The sequence below is a fragment of the Molothrus ater genome, chromosome 25 (genome assembly GCF_012460135.2).
Source record: "Molothrus ater isolate BHLD 08-10-18 breed brown headed cowbird chromosome 25, BPBGC_Mater_1.1, whole genome shotgun sequence".
NCBI classification, from domain to species: domain Eukaryota; kingdom Metazoa; phylum Chordata; class Aves; order Passeriformes; family Icteridae; genus Molothrus; species Molothrus ater.
The window spans coordinates 366,259-380,183 of record NC_050502.2 but is presented as its reverse complement, the minus strand read 5'-3'; the positions used below and the strand labels follow the sequence as shown (position 1 = coordinate 380,183).

Genomic DNA, 13,925 nt, shown 5'->3' with positions numbered 1-13,925 from the left:
TCTGAACTGCACCAGGTGTTTTCCATCATTCATCTTCTTCCATCAAATCCTGGTCACATTTCTTCCAAATTTTGCAGTGAGGATTCTTCTCCAAACTTTGAGTACTTTATTGTCTCTACAAAAAACTCAGGTAAATGGACTACTTTGTTAGGGTAAAAGAGGTTCTGGGAGAAAGATGGTGCATTGTAGAATGTCAGTGCTGGAATCCTCAAGTGAAACAAGAGGATAAGAGAACTCGGCTTCATTAATTTTTTTTTGAGATCATTGGAAAATAAAGGAAAGACATTTATTAGAGAACAGTGAGCAAAACCTGTTGGACGAGTATCTACCAGGTGACTGCAGCACCAGAGACACAACACAAGGCTGCCTCCATCTCCTTCCCAAGTCCCATTTCATCCTTTCAGGTGAGATGGAGTTGATGTCCTTTGCAGTAGCCCCACATCATGCCATGTTTGGGATTTTGAGGAGACTGCTGATCACACACCCGTGTTTTTAGGAGAGCTCCCATGATATCCAGATTTTTTCCTTCTCTTGCTGTGCACCCCCTAGCAGGCTGAGGATGGACGGGAATTTGGGGATGGACAAGAAACTGGACAGTATTCCCAGACTGATCAAAGGGTTATTCCGTACCACAGGAGGCCATGCTCAGAAAATAAAAGCTTTATGAAAGCAGGAGGATGGAAGGACATTTCTGGTCACAGTATTTGTCTCCCAAGTAAATACTGTGCACACGGAGACCCCAGAAATGGCTGATCTTCTGCCTGCTGACAGGACGTGGTGACTGAATTCCTGATTTTACTTTTTGTGCAAGCGGCTTTTGCTTGGCCTGTTAAACTCCTTTATCTCCACCCACAAGTCCATTCTTCCATTCTCCTACATCCCGCAGGAAGGGAGTGAGTGGAGCAGGTGAGTGTCTGGGGTTGGCCAAAGTCAATTCTGTCCCAAAACACCCATTCCATACACAGTGAGCCCATGGATACCACACTACCATCCTGACTTGCTTGTTCCACCACACTTCCCTCCTATCAAGTAATCTCAATCACTGCAGAGTTTATTTACATTATTCACCTTCCTTCTTCATCCACCACTGTGCATCTAGGCCATCACCTCGGTCTAGCTTAAGATCTCCCCATTCCTGGAAGTATCCAAGGCCAGGCTGGATGAGGCTTGGAGCAACCTGGGATAGTGGAACGTGTTCCTGCCCATGGCAGGGGGTAGACTGAGATGAGCTTTAAGAACCCTTACACATCAACCCTTCTCTGATTCTGTGATTCTTCAGAGCAGGAACTTCATTTTTCTTCGCTTCTAAAAACCTCTCCTGCCTCTCCAATCCATTGGAATTTTTCCCACTGTGAAAACTTAAATAAATAAGGAATACAGGACTAAGCTCTCCAAGAAACATCCATCCTCCACCAAAACCCTATAGATAAACTGGGCATCCATGGGATAATAAATGAAAACCCTGCAGATGAGAATTTGATTAAAATTAAACAAAATAGGAATAAAAACAAAAGTAAGGACAGTAAAAAAAAAGCCTTCCATGAACACAAATCTGCAGCAGAGCTTTGCCAGGATTGGTGATGTTTAACATAAATACAGACAGGAACAAAGCAATAATAAACTCCGCTGGTAAAAAAAGCTATTATTTGGTGAAAGGGAAACTGAAAAACTGCAGAAGGAACCTGCAATGATCAGACATGGACAATAGAGGACAAGGAAAGGTGTCCCTACACATACAACAGAGCACGGTGGGGAAATACACACAAGGTTCTCCAAAAATTAGGATGTAAAGACAGTCTGAGGGCACATCCCCTCCTACAAGGCAATCTAAGGTACCACAACTGAAGGTGGCAAGAGACATGTTCAAACAACAACAAATTAAAAAACACTCATTGAGGATTGTTAAAGATACCACCCAGGGATAAAGAAGTCTTTTAGCTTCAAGAAATTATTTTTAACAGAATTCTGCTTAAAAAAAAATACATCCCACTCTTCCAAAACAACCTCACAACCAAATTTCCACATTGCACAGCTGGCCATGGCCTTATAAAGGCTCACAATAATGACAGAGAGAATCGTGAATCCAAACAACTGTCACAGGGTTCCTCCTGCCTCTGTCTTCACATCTGCAAGAGGTTTTGTATAAATATCTGCACTGTTACTGTCTAAAGTCCAATTCCCAGATAATTTAAATAGCATTTATTAACCACTGACTGTTGACCTCTTCTGAAAATTAACAGTTCTCAGGAGTTATCAAAGTTCTCATGCACATAAGAAAAACAAACAAAAAAGTATCTACAACTAGGGTTTGCAATTTTCATTGGGGTTCTAAAAGCCAGGCCATGGAATTCAAAAGGGGAAAGTTTATTTGCTGAGGCTAATACAGAACCCCCTCTATTCAAAATATGGGGAATATGCTGGTAAAAATGCCCTTTGTCTGTGCTCTTGGATCATGTCCTAGAAGTAGAATTTGATGGTCAACTCTCTTATTTCTGTCATTTAACAAAAACCTACAGTTCTCTAAATACACACATACTTAAAATTCATCTAGTTCTTCCATCTACCAGAAAATATTCATTTAAGCAAGGGATTTCCTCTTGAAGTCACTGAAGAGGTGATGCATGAGGTTGGGATCCCCAGGGCAGGGGTCTCAGCTCTGCTGCCTTTCCCGGCGCATTTCCTCCAGCGCCGCGTTCTGCTGCCGCAGGGTCTGCTTCAGTCGCTTGATTCTTTCTTCCCGTATTGTCTCCTCCAGGTCTGGGGGAGCCATAGGGAAAGCATCATCTCGGAAAGAACCTTCCAGAATGGAAGTATCCTCTTCAGAAGTCACTAAAACTGAAATCCCTGGGTGGGTAGTGTCACTGTACCGGAAGAACGTGTCCTGCTCCAAGTCCCTCTCTTGGGACACTCCGACGAAGCCAGTGGGAACACTTGGCTGTGCTGGGGCTGGTGCAGGCGAAACACTCCTGTTACGTGCACTGGAACTTGAGCTGGTGATTTCTAAACTGGGACTTGTGGCTGATTTGACTGAAGTTCTCCTCCTTTTGCCACTGTCTGACAAAGGTGAGGATTTTATTTTCCTTTTCCTATTCAAATCTTCTTCCAGATCCACAATTATCTGCAGTTAGAAACAGACAAAATGCACTTCTGTTAAAGTTGGTATCAGTTACATTATAACACCAAGTTCTCTAAGCACAAATTATAAGTTATTTGTTGCAAGCTTTTTAAAATTACTGCCTGGAAGAAGTTTCTTTCAGCAAAGGAACAAACATATTTTTGTGTTTGATGTTTTTCTAGCAAAGATTCCCAGTTAACAATTCCAGACACTGAATTCCTTCTTTAGTCAATGCTGCATGTCTGCCTTTCCTGGCCTCATCCATCATCTCCTGTGGCTGTTTAAGTTAACAGTACTGCAAGACAAAAACTTTCTAATTTGATGGGAAAGTTCAGTGTAGAAAAATTCTTCATGTCTACATTTCCAAAACCTCAATCTGAGGAGTAATGTCCATTATCAGACTAAATTCCTCATAGATGCTTTATTATTTGAATCATGGAATCACATCCTGGTTTGAGTGGGAAGAGACCTTAAATCCCATTCCATTCCACCCCTTGCCATGGGCAAGGACACTTCCATGAGACCAGGCTGCTCCAAGCTCCATCCAACCTGGTCTTGCACACTTCTAAGGGATGGGTTAATGCTAATGTTAAGAGCAGCCATGGATCTGCTCAATTATTAGCACAAAATTAGTAAACCAGAGAAAGTCTTTGAGTTGAGTAGAATCACACAGAAGAAAATGTAGCTGAACAGAAATACTTAGATAGATAAAATCCTTTCCATGCATTAACATGGAAGTTCTTCCATCCAGAAGTACCCAAACAATGACGAAGTTTGTAATAACATTTGTAATTCTAAAGATTGGACAGATCCACAAGTAAATTTATTTTAATTTCAAGTAAACCCATTCCTCTGCCTGTACCCACTGCACTGCTGGACAAACATAACCATCTGCAGAGGCATAAATATAAATCGGGATCCTGAGGTCAGGTCCCTATTCCAACAAGGACCATTAACATAGTAGTAGAGACAGTCTTCTCAAAAGCATTTGTTGCTCAAGTTTCCTCCAGCAGAACCCAAAATCGAGAATAAAAATTCCTAGAGGGTGCTTGAGTCATACAGAAATCTCAAACAAGTTCTAGGAACAATTCTCATAAAGATCCCAACAACTCCTGACTCTCCTGGTGATTCCAGAGGTGGGAGGTTCCAAACACCCCCATCTCTGTAATGACTAAACATACACTGTTTTCTGAGTGTGTTTAGCACTGAAAAATCTCAGGTACCTTTTCTTTAACACATTCCTGATGATGACTCATTACTTCCACATCCAATGAGGATGAACTGCAAGACTCATTTTTCCTTTCCAAGCTGTCACTGGAACAAACCCCTTCTTCTGGATTCTCACAGAAGGCCCTTAATGGGACTCTCGTAAGGTAAACTCTCTCTTCTTTATAGAGACCAAATTTTTTCCTTAATTCCAAATATTGTCTCCAGTGTGAGTGCTCTTGGTGATTGATTTGAATAACCTTTCCCGGTGAATCCATCTTTACACATTGCATCTGAAATACAGAAATGGTGAGAGAGCCATCAATCACTCTCTCACTATATATCTATAAATAGATAACATTTAATATACAAAAAGTATAACTATATAACTATATAACTATAAAGATAACATTTATACAAAAAAGTAAATACTAGAAAGACAGGTGAACATTTATTTTCTCTGCCATTCTCCAAGAGCTACATTTAACACAGGTAACATTTGACACAGATAAACTGATTTTGATAAATTATATGCAAATTATTATAGGTCTAACACTCGTTATTTAACACCTTAAGTACACTGGAACATCCCAAAAATGTCCAGGCCAACCAAAACCCACAGAAATAAAAGAAACAACAAGAGAATCACTTGTTCTACCCTTTCAAAGTACCAAAGAAAGAGGAGGGAAGAGCAAGTAGTGTCTTTACTCTGCAATCCAGGGCTTTGCAAATTTAGGGACAAGAACACTGAATTTGCTGAGCTATTTTTCACCAAGGTTAAAGCAAATGCTGAGACTCAGCATCACACAGCACTGAAGAAAATAAATGGTATTTCAACCATTTTTCAGTTAACAAACAATCAAAAAACTACTTATTACAGTCTGTTGCAACAATTAAATGTCTACAATTTGCAAAAATACACTCAGCTGACACTTCTGTCCTTCCTGGACAACATAAACAAATTTCGGATTTTTTTTCTTTGGAGACAAATTCATTCTGGCTCTGGAGCTACTAAAAACATGATCCCCGATCCTGTGTGGGGAGTTTGAATGGAGGCTTACAACTTTTAACATATTTCCAACATTATGACCTTAAAAGAATATGTTCCTTCTGCCTGGCATGGACCCAGGAGCGAAGGAGGTGGACCGTCCCCACCAGGGCAGCGGAGGAAGGAAACACAGCTCCTGCCCATGGCTGTCAGAGCCTGGAGCCTGGAGCTGACAGTGCCACACCAGAGCTGTCTCTGGAGGACAAACTCTGCTCTTCCAACTTATTTTCCTCTTGTGAAGCCACAAACTTGTCCTTCTCTACCCTACATGACCCCTACAGCCCTAAGGTTGTGCTGTAAGCATGTGGCATCAACATCTAAGAGCTCAAACCATGAACGGCCTCCCTGGAGTCCAGTTATTGCTGACCATTTATCTTGGGAGGAAATCAAAAGCCATCTTTCCTCTGCCCCTTTCTTTTCTATGCATTTCTCACTCGCACAATGCAAAATTATTGGGGAAAAGGCCATTTATTGACTAGAACAAATCTTAGAACAGCATTTCCAGGACACCTGGTTACAAAAATGTGTGACCTCATCAAGAGTCATTTTATCCACCTAAAACCAGGACCACAGAATCACTGAGCAGCATGTTTATGATTTATTACCTTTGGCCAGTCTTCACTGACAGCACATTCCTGCTTAGCCTGAGGTAACACAGCCCCTGCTGCTCTTGGGGAATGACTTATGTCTTTGCCATTTTGCCACACACTCTCCTGCATCCCTACTGCTGGAACTGGGATCACTTCACTGCAAGAAACGTTCTTGGTGAAGGGCAAATTCTGTCTCAAGATAACAGTGGGATCCTGCTGATTAGCACTTGGTGTCAGCAGAGCTGCAGATGTGGATTGTAAGTCATTTCTTAAGCTAATTGGTGACGAATTTTTGGAAACTGTACATGGTTTTGGGTCTTTCTGAGACAGCACCACTGCTTTGCTTTTTGACAACACCAGATTCACCACTTTACTGGTTATTTTATTGACTTCAGTAGAATCAATTTGCTCGGGTGTCTCCTTTTTAAGTAAAGCATCAGAAGAGGGAGATGTCTGTTTGTCAGCCTGGGCTGACAGAACATCAGAGCCTCTTTTGGCCAATAAATAGACTTTCCCATTGTACATGACCAGAGCATTATCTTTTAAACGTGTGATTTTGGTTTGGCTTCCACCAGGACCATTAGAACAGAGTGGTAAAATATTTGCAGGGTTAACTTCTACGTTCTTCGTGTCTGACAAAGTTTTCAGGATCTTGGAAGCCACATTACTTGAAGACTTTACAGGGATACGACAAGCTGCTGAAAGCGGGGCAGTTTCTTGCACAATCCATTTCATGGGAGTTTGCTGGCACTGCTGCCCCTCGGATGTGACTGGCTCAAGAGAAGAACCAGATCCCTTCTGGGCAGCTGTCACTATCAGTGTCTTTGAAACTTCCGTGGCAGGTTGAGGGCAAAAGCTCTGCAAGTGTTTGGGCAGGACTTGGGAGGTTTTCACTGTGTTTACGGGGGACACGTAAATCACTGTTGGTGCTTTTGTACTGTCAGCCCCTCCAGACACATTGGTGGCTGCAGCTGCCAGGATTTTTTGCTGTATTGCAGGTGGCAAAAGAGACGCTGGGACAGATTTCACTTCTGCATCAGCTGGAATCTGCAGGTGGTGTCCGGAGGGCAGCATTGGAGACTTAACAGTCACTGGGAGTGGTTTGGTATTCACCACTGTGTAGGTTGGGCTGCTCTGGTGAGAGGAGCTCGTGATGGCCACGTTCTGCAAGGACACTCCATCCATGGGCACACAGCTGCTCTGGGCATTGGCAGCTGCATTTGAAATCAAGCTTTCCTTTTCAGAACCTGCCCTAGCATTTTCCTGCTTGTCTAATGTCCTCGTAAGAATAATCTTTCCAGGATTAGGAGGCTGAAAAATCGGTATCTTAACAGATGAAAGTGCAGCAGTATTGCCAATCTGTGTCTTGAAAGTAAGATGGACTGGGCTAGAAACATTTGCATTAGAATTATTTGGCATGGCTGGAGACTGAACTATTGGCACAAAGCTTCCAGAAGTTTTAGAAATGGGAAGCAATTTCAGAAGGTTTTTTCCATCTGGTCCCGTTGTCTGAATGACTCGGTACATACAGCCTGAAATGCTTAACAAAGAAAAGGGAAAAGAGAGAAAAATGAAAGGCAGTGTAAGTGAATAAGCATAGGTACTTTAATTCATGAGCATCAGTGAACTCTACACCCAGGGCTGAAGCATATTAACTCCTGGAAAATGACTGAGCTAATCTTCAGGAGCTTCCTACTGACCTACCCGGGTTTTCATTTCAGACCACCTCAGACTGTCTGAAAATAGTGTCCAACTTCAACACTCCAGAATAACAAGAAATGGCATCTTTTTCAGATTAAAAATAAGTTAGAAGACCCCAGGAAACACCTCACATTACCTCTGCTTCCCCTCACGGGGCCTTTCATTCTGAAAATGAAACCACTACCTCCCGATTTCCCAGAGAAGCCATATTCTTCCCTTTCCCACCTCCCTGTTACTACTTATATCCTTCCTGAGTGCTATGAACTATGAATTTCAGGAACACTTCAGGAAAATACAGGCAGAGTACTTGCAAGGCAAGATGAAAGCAGAAATTACTTCAGACACAACAAAGGAATTTGGAAGCAGGATGTGTTTATCTTGTGGAACAGGTGGCTCCTGTCCCTCCATTGCACCTGCCTGGCCATTCTTGAGGCAGACACAGACCACAGAGGTGGTTTGTCCTCAAAGAGATGGAAAACCCTCAAATACTACTGGGTTATAAACATTTTTGGGAACAGAAGTCTAAGTCTGGGAAGGAAAAGGCTTCAAAACCAAGGAAGAACACATGGAAACACTAGGGACATCTCAAAGAGAAAACAAAGATTTCTTGCAGGTGAAGGTAAGAACTCACCAAGAGACCAACAGATCTTGTCAAAACACAAGTCAGTTGGGACTGTTCCAAATGCCAAGATTTTCTGAGTCCATGGCAAGACAAAGAACCTTTTCCACTCCGGTGGAGTCTGCCCAAAGCAAGCTCTTCTGCAAAGAGCTCCCGGACTCTGAGCAGAACAATCTACTGCCCAAAGCACTGCAGAGACGTGTGTGCGTAAACAGAGCTGCCCTCACTGGAATGAAGAGACCAAATCACTGGAAGTTGTTTCCTGACAGCAGATCCAGAGTGATTAACAGGCAGAGCTGCCAACTCTACCTGGAGTCACCAAGAGAACCAGCTCCATCCCATTGACCTCCTACATCAGTAAATGCCTTGGGAACACAAACATGGGAATGTTCCCAGTCCCATCCCAATGACATAAGTGCTGTGTTCTGCTTCATGTCAGGTAGGTTTGAAACCAGCATTTTTTCTGTCTTTTTGGGCTTCTGACTCAGCTTGGAGCAGTGTCTGGGAGAGCTCAGTCCTGCCTCCCACCACTGTGCCTGCTCAGGAGTCGACCAACCTTTGCCTTTTTGCCTTTTCCCATCAAGTGAGAAGTCACAGGAATGCTCTTCACTCCCAAAGCTGGGCAGTTGCTGCTGTCGGTCCCACTCCCCTGGGGACTGACACAAACACCCCACTACTGACTGCCCAACACACAAAGTCATCAGGGACACAGAGCTTTCCTTGCTGTGACCTTGGAATTAACTCCCATACCTAGTATTTTGGTACAATGCCTCATTTCTAGTCACAATGTGTGAAAACTGAGATTTTTACATAAGGTAACAGTGCAGTGGGCAGGAAATTCAGCAGTACTTTTGTTTTTAAGGTACTGAAAATTAAAATATGGGCAATATATCACACAGTTCCTAATGGAAGCTGTCATTGAATGGCTTAGGAGCAAAATGGCATTGGATGCTTTGGAATCAGAAATGAGACTTGAGATGGACTAGCACTGACAGGCAACAATCTGACAGAAAACAGTTTTACTTAATGAAGAGGAAGTAGAAATATTTGTGTGTTTGAACATAATTAAAGCAGAGAAAAAAGACTTTTGAAGAACTTTAAACCTTCTAGCACTACTGACAATGCAAATGAAGAACAGCAGCAGCTCCTGGACAACACTTTGTCTGTTCTGTGCTTTGAATCTCTCAACAGTTCTTCCATAACTTCATGATCTACAAACTCAACTGTGCTTCTACATATAAGAAGTAAAGGCAAATTCAGAAGGATTTTTTCAGCAAGTCACACAAATGTGGAAGTGCTGAACAGAGAAACAGGCACTTACCTGCGCCCTCAACTAACTAGGGCTGCAAACTGGCACCAAGAAGAAACCTCCAAAGAGGCTTGTTCCTCCACCTGTCAAAGCAAGGGGACATTTCTAACTTTTGGGCAAGACGAGGGGGAACAGACCAGAGGGAGAGGAAGCAAGAAAAACAGGGAGAGATGAGCTGATGATATATTTGCATCAATACGTTCCTCTGCCAGTTTGCAGTGCTCACCTCATTCCACCTGGAATCACCATTCACCTCCAGCTCAACGGACTTAAAAACTGGTTTTGACTTGCTACAAACAGGAACTTTAAAAGTAGGCTGGGGGGAAAAGCACCAGTAAAAAAATCTCATTTGCCTGAATTTCAGATCATTCTACTTTTAATGGTTACAGAACACAACTGTAGCTTTTTATCTCCATGAAGAAGAGCAAGACACCCAAAAATCATAATTGTCTGGGAAATAGCATTCTTTAACTTGAAACAAATATCAGGTATTTACATGTTTGGAGAATGACAAAAAGCTCAAGGATAGGCAGGAGAGAATGAAAAGTCCAACAAGATACCGAGAAGTGGAATTCACACATATTTACTCCAACAACAGAGGAAAGAATCACGGCAAATCTTTTAAGCTCTCTTAAGTTGAAAAGGCTTCTTTGCAACAATTTCACATCATGAAACTTTTCCTAGGTGATACAAAAAAACAACCACGAGGAAGTTTCATGTTACCAGAATAAAATAAAGCGCTGTCACACTGTCCCCATACATTTATGAGTGGTGAAGAGTTAGAAATTGTTTTGCTTCAGTCTTCAAGGTTACTGCTTCCTTGAATTAATGAATCTTTAAAAATGTCTTAAGCAGAATGGAAAAAACTCCCTCAGTATTCCCTTCTTAGGGTGTTAGATTAATTTGGTTAAAGAACCGGTTAATTTCTTTTCCTAACCAAAAAGAGAAAAAAAAAAAAGAAATCTGTATCATGCCAAGTTGTCCATGGGGGTTTCTCCCATAGTTATTGAAGTAGAGTTTTCTTTCTCCTCTTCATCCTCCTTCACTTCCAGCCCCGTAAGAATAAACCTCCTCAAGTCTCATACACAAACACTCAGAAATAATTGTGCTGTTATGATACTTTAGAAAGGCCTAAGGCAGATCCATAAACAAACCTTGAGGGAAATAAGCTCATGGAAGACCAAAAAATGGTGGACTGGAAGAAATCTTATTTAACATCACCAAAGAAATTATCAAATTCAATAAAAACAATAGAATAAAATTCTGTGACATTCACAGAGGGATCTGTCAACCAGATTACTTTTTTTTGACCCAAAAAGGAGATTTCTTTTGGTGAACAGTCTGTGTGTGGCAACACTGACACCTCCCTATGGATTTGGCATTAAGGAAGGCAGGAAAGCCGAGAGAACAGAAAGACACTGGGAGATTTATTTCTTTACTTATTTCAAAACAGAAAAATTAAAAAAAAAAAATCTACATTTCCTTCAGTTCACCAGAATTGCTGTTTTCTTGACCAGACACACCAGTTTTACTGTCCAAACTTCTCTTTCTGTTCATTACTCTCAGTAAGCAGCACAAAACACAAAATACTGAATATTCAAACATTCATCTTCTGTCCTTTATGCTTCCATTAAAAAAAAACACCCACGGATTATTTTCAAGAAATAGGAATATTTATTTCTGCCAAATAAATTCATTCACCAAATCCAGTGCAAACACCAGCACATGATTCCCACATAAATCCTGACAGTGCCACTAAAAAATGCATCAGCAGAGACCAGAGACTGGCTCAATTTTCCTGCAAAGTCATCAGAAGGAACAATGAGCTACTTTTCCATCTGCCTTCACTCCCAACTGTTCCTTTAGGCACAACTTTCATCTACAAATGTGAATAAATAACCAGGGACTATGGGCCACTCCAGAGAACCAAAAGAATTAATTTTAATGGGTTCAGTTGGATCCAGGAAGTGGTAAAGTAACTATTTATTGTCAATTGGAAACGTGCACCCAGGGATAAAGTAAAATTAATTGATTGTAGTTGATACATATTTATTTTATAAATACAGCTGCATTCATTCCATGGATTATTTAAAAATTGTAATAAAATAATAATAGTAATGATAATAATAAATACATAGTAACATATAATCTAGATAATATACAATAACCATAATTATTATCATCATCTAAAGGAAATCAAGAAATTGATGTCGAATTTGGAGGAATCCTGACCAGAATTTCAGTTTAAGCTATCTCATGATCTGAGGTTTTATCCTAAACCGGAAGCTTTCCATAATGGCAGAGAAAACACTTTCTGTTTGACAGTAATTGCTTCTGGGAACTCTTTTCATCCACTGTGTAATATTCCCTGGAGTAGAGACAATTGTGGATGTGCAAACTGCCAGGAAACAGCCCCTGAGCTCTACTATCAACCACAGCTCTCCTGATCCATGACCGAATCCTCCTCCGCCACAAAAGCTCGGGAGGAATCTGTGACCATCACAAACACCCAACGTGGATCCCACGGCAGCCCCGGGATTCAGTAACCACCCAGAACTCATCCCAGAACACACAAAGCACCCTGAGAACCCTGAGAGACAAGGGAAGGTAGCAGAGCCAAAGCACGGCTGGGCCAGCTGAGCTCTGCAGCAGGAACGGAGGCACAGAGAGCTGGGCAGCCCGAGACTCCCTGGGCACAACTCCAGCCAGGACAGCCCAGCACAGGCACCTCTTCGGGGTTTGATCACAATGAGGGATCAGTGAATGACACAGAGAGCCCAGGGAAGAGAACGGGGCTAGGAAGGGGCTGCAGCACCAGGAGCGGCTAAAGGAGCTGGGAAAGGGGCTCAGCCTGGAGAAAAGGAGGCACAGGGGGGACCTCCTGGCTCTGCACAACTCCTGACAGGAGGGGACAGCCGTGTGATGTTGGGCTGTGCTTCCAGGGAACAGGGACAGGAGGAGAGGGAACAGCCTCAAGTTGTGCCAGGGGAGGTTCAGGTTGGATACTGGAGAAAATTTCTTCAAAGAAAGGGTGGCCAAGCATCATAAAAGGCTTCTCAAGGCAGAGGTGGAGTCACCATGCGTGGAAGTGTTTAAAAAAATTAGTGGATGAGGCACTTGGGGATATGGGTTTGTGCTGAATGCGGCAGTGCTGGGGAATGGTTGGACTCACTGGTCTTTAAGAGCTTTTCCAACGGAAATAATTCCGTGACTGTGAAACGTTCAATTCCTCTCCCATCCCCACTCCTTTTCCCGGCTACCTCCAGCACACCCCACCCTAACCGCGATGTGGCAGCAGTGACAACGAACACCAAGAGCCCCCTGAGAGCAAAACACAACCAAAACTCAACACAACCAAAACTCAACCAAAACTCAACCAAAATACATCCAAAACACAACCAAAACTCAACCAAAACTCAAGTGGCGTCAAGCCGGAGACGACACCGCACGCGGGAGGAGCTGGAACTGCCCCCGGCCGCTCCGCTCCGCCAGGAACGGGAACGGGAAAAAGAAAGGAGAAGGGAAGGGAAGAGGGAAAAGGACAAGAAAAGGACGGGATAGACCGGGATAAGAAAGAGACGGGAAAAGAAGGATAATAAAGGAATGGAAGAGAAAGGAACGAACAGGACGACGCGCTCCCCGCCGCCTCCCGCCAGTCCCGCCGGGGCCGCCGCCGCCCCCGCCCCCGCCCTCCCGTCTCCGCCCACGGGTCCCGGCGGGCGGGGAGCGGCGGGACCGTACCTGGCGGGGCGTCCCTGCGAGGCGGAGCCCCGGGCCCGCCCGTACTCACAACTGCGGCCGCCGCCCCGGGCTCCGCGACATGGCGAGGCGGCCCCGCCGCGGCTCCGCATGCGCGTCACTTCCGCCCGCCCCGCCCCTGCCGCCGCCGCTTCCAGGACGCCGCTTCCGGAAAGCGGCGCCGCCCGGCGGCCGCGAGCGGCAGCGCGGGAATGGTGCTTCCGGTGCGGGCGGAAACGGGCGGGGCGGGGCCGGCTCGGAGGGCGGAGCCACGGGCTGGCCACGGGACGGCGCCACTGAGCGCGGGCGGGCGGCTACAGGGCAATTTGCATATGCAAATATGTGCTATAATGTATGCAACAGCAGGTGTCTGTCAGAGAGAGTGGAGTGAATACATGCACACGTGAGAAGCATTGCATGCTGTCAGTGAGCTCCATATGTAATATATGTTATGTAATATATAACATGAATAACATGAATAATAGCTCATCTAATATTATCATGATATAATTGTATAATTATAACTAATCATGGTAAAATAATAAATTGAAATTAAAGTCATAAATAACAACATTTATAATCAAATAGAATGAAAATTT

The 13,925-nt window shown here is 43.5% G+C and overlaps 1 protein-coding gene across 3 annotated transcripts; it reads right to left on the bottom strand.

Moving 5' to 3' along the window:
- Window positions 1–2,184: 2,184 nt before the first annotated feature.
- Window positions 2,185–13,438, bottom strand: LRIF1 (ligand dependent nuclear receptor interacting factor 1). 3 transcript variants are annotated; one of them, XM_036398475.2, is made up of 5 exons: window positions 13,330–13,416; window positions 9,601–9,671; window positions 5,975–7,499; window positions 4,339–4,614; window positions 2,185–3,118 (listed from the first exon to the last, which is right to left on the bottom strand). In XM_036398475.2, exons 3-5 carry the CDS (start codon window positions 7,484–7,486, stop codon window positions 2,651–2,653), a joined length of 2,256 nt encoding a protein of 751 aa, XP_036254368.1. In that variant the 5' UTR covers window positions 7,487–7,499; window positions 9,601–9,671; window positions 13,330–13,416; the 3' UTR covers window positions 2,185–2,650. The 3 variants fall into 3 exon arrangements, with proteins under 3 accessions (XP_036254368.1, XP_036254367.1, XP_054373279.1); XM_036398474.2 differs by lacking the exon at window positions 9,601–9,671 and having other exon boundaries at window positions 13,330–13,438; XM_054517304.1 differs by lacking the exons at window positions 5,975–7,499; window positions 9,601–9,671 and having other exon boundaries at window positions 13,330–13,411.
- Between the last annotated feature and the right edge of the window lie 487 nt (window positions 13,439–13,925).

What these genes read in the sequence shown, in the direction of transcription:
- LRIF1 (XM_036398474.2), bottom strand. Translation starts at nt 7,486, where the DNA reads ATGTACCGAGTCATTCAGACAACGGGACCAGATGGAAAAAACCTTCTG. An exon ending in TCAGTGAAGACTGGCCAAAG is followed by an intron (nt 4,615 to 5,974) that starts GTAATAAATCAT and finishes TCTGTATTTCAG; the next exon opens with ATGCAATGTGTAAAGATGGA. An exon ending in AGGAATGTGTTAAAGAAAAG is followed by an intron (nt 3,119 to 4,338) that starts GTACCTGAGATT and finishes TTCTAACTGCAG; the next exon opens with ATAATTGTGGATCTGGAAGA.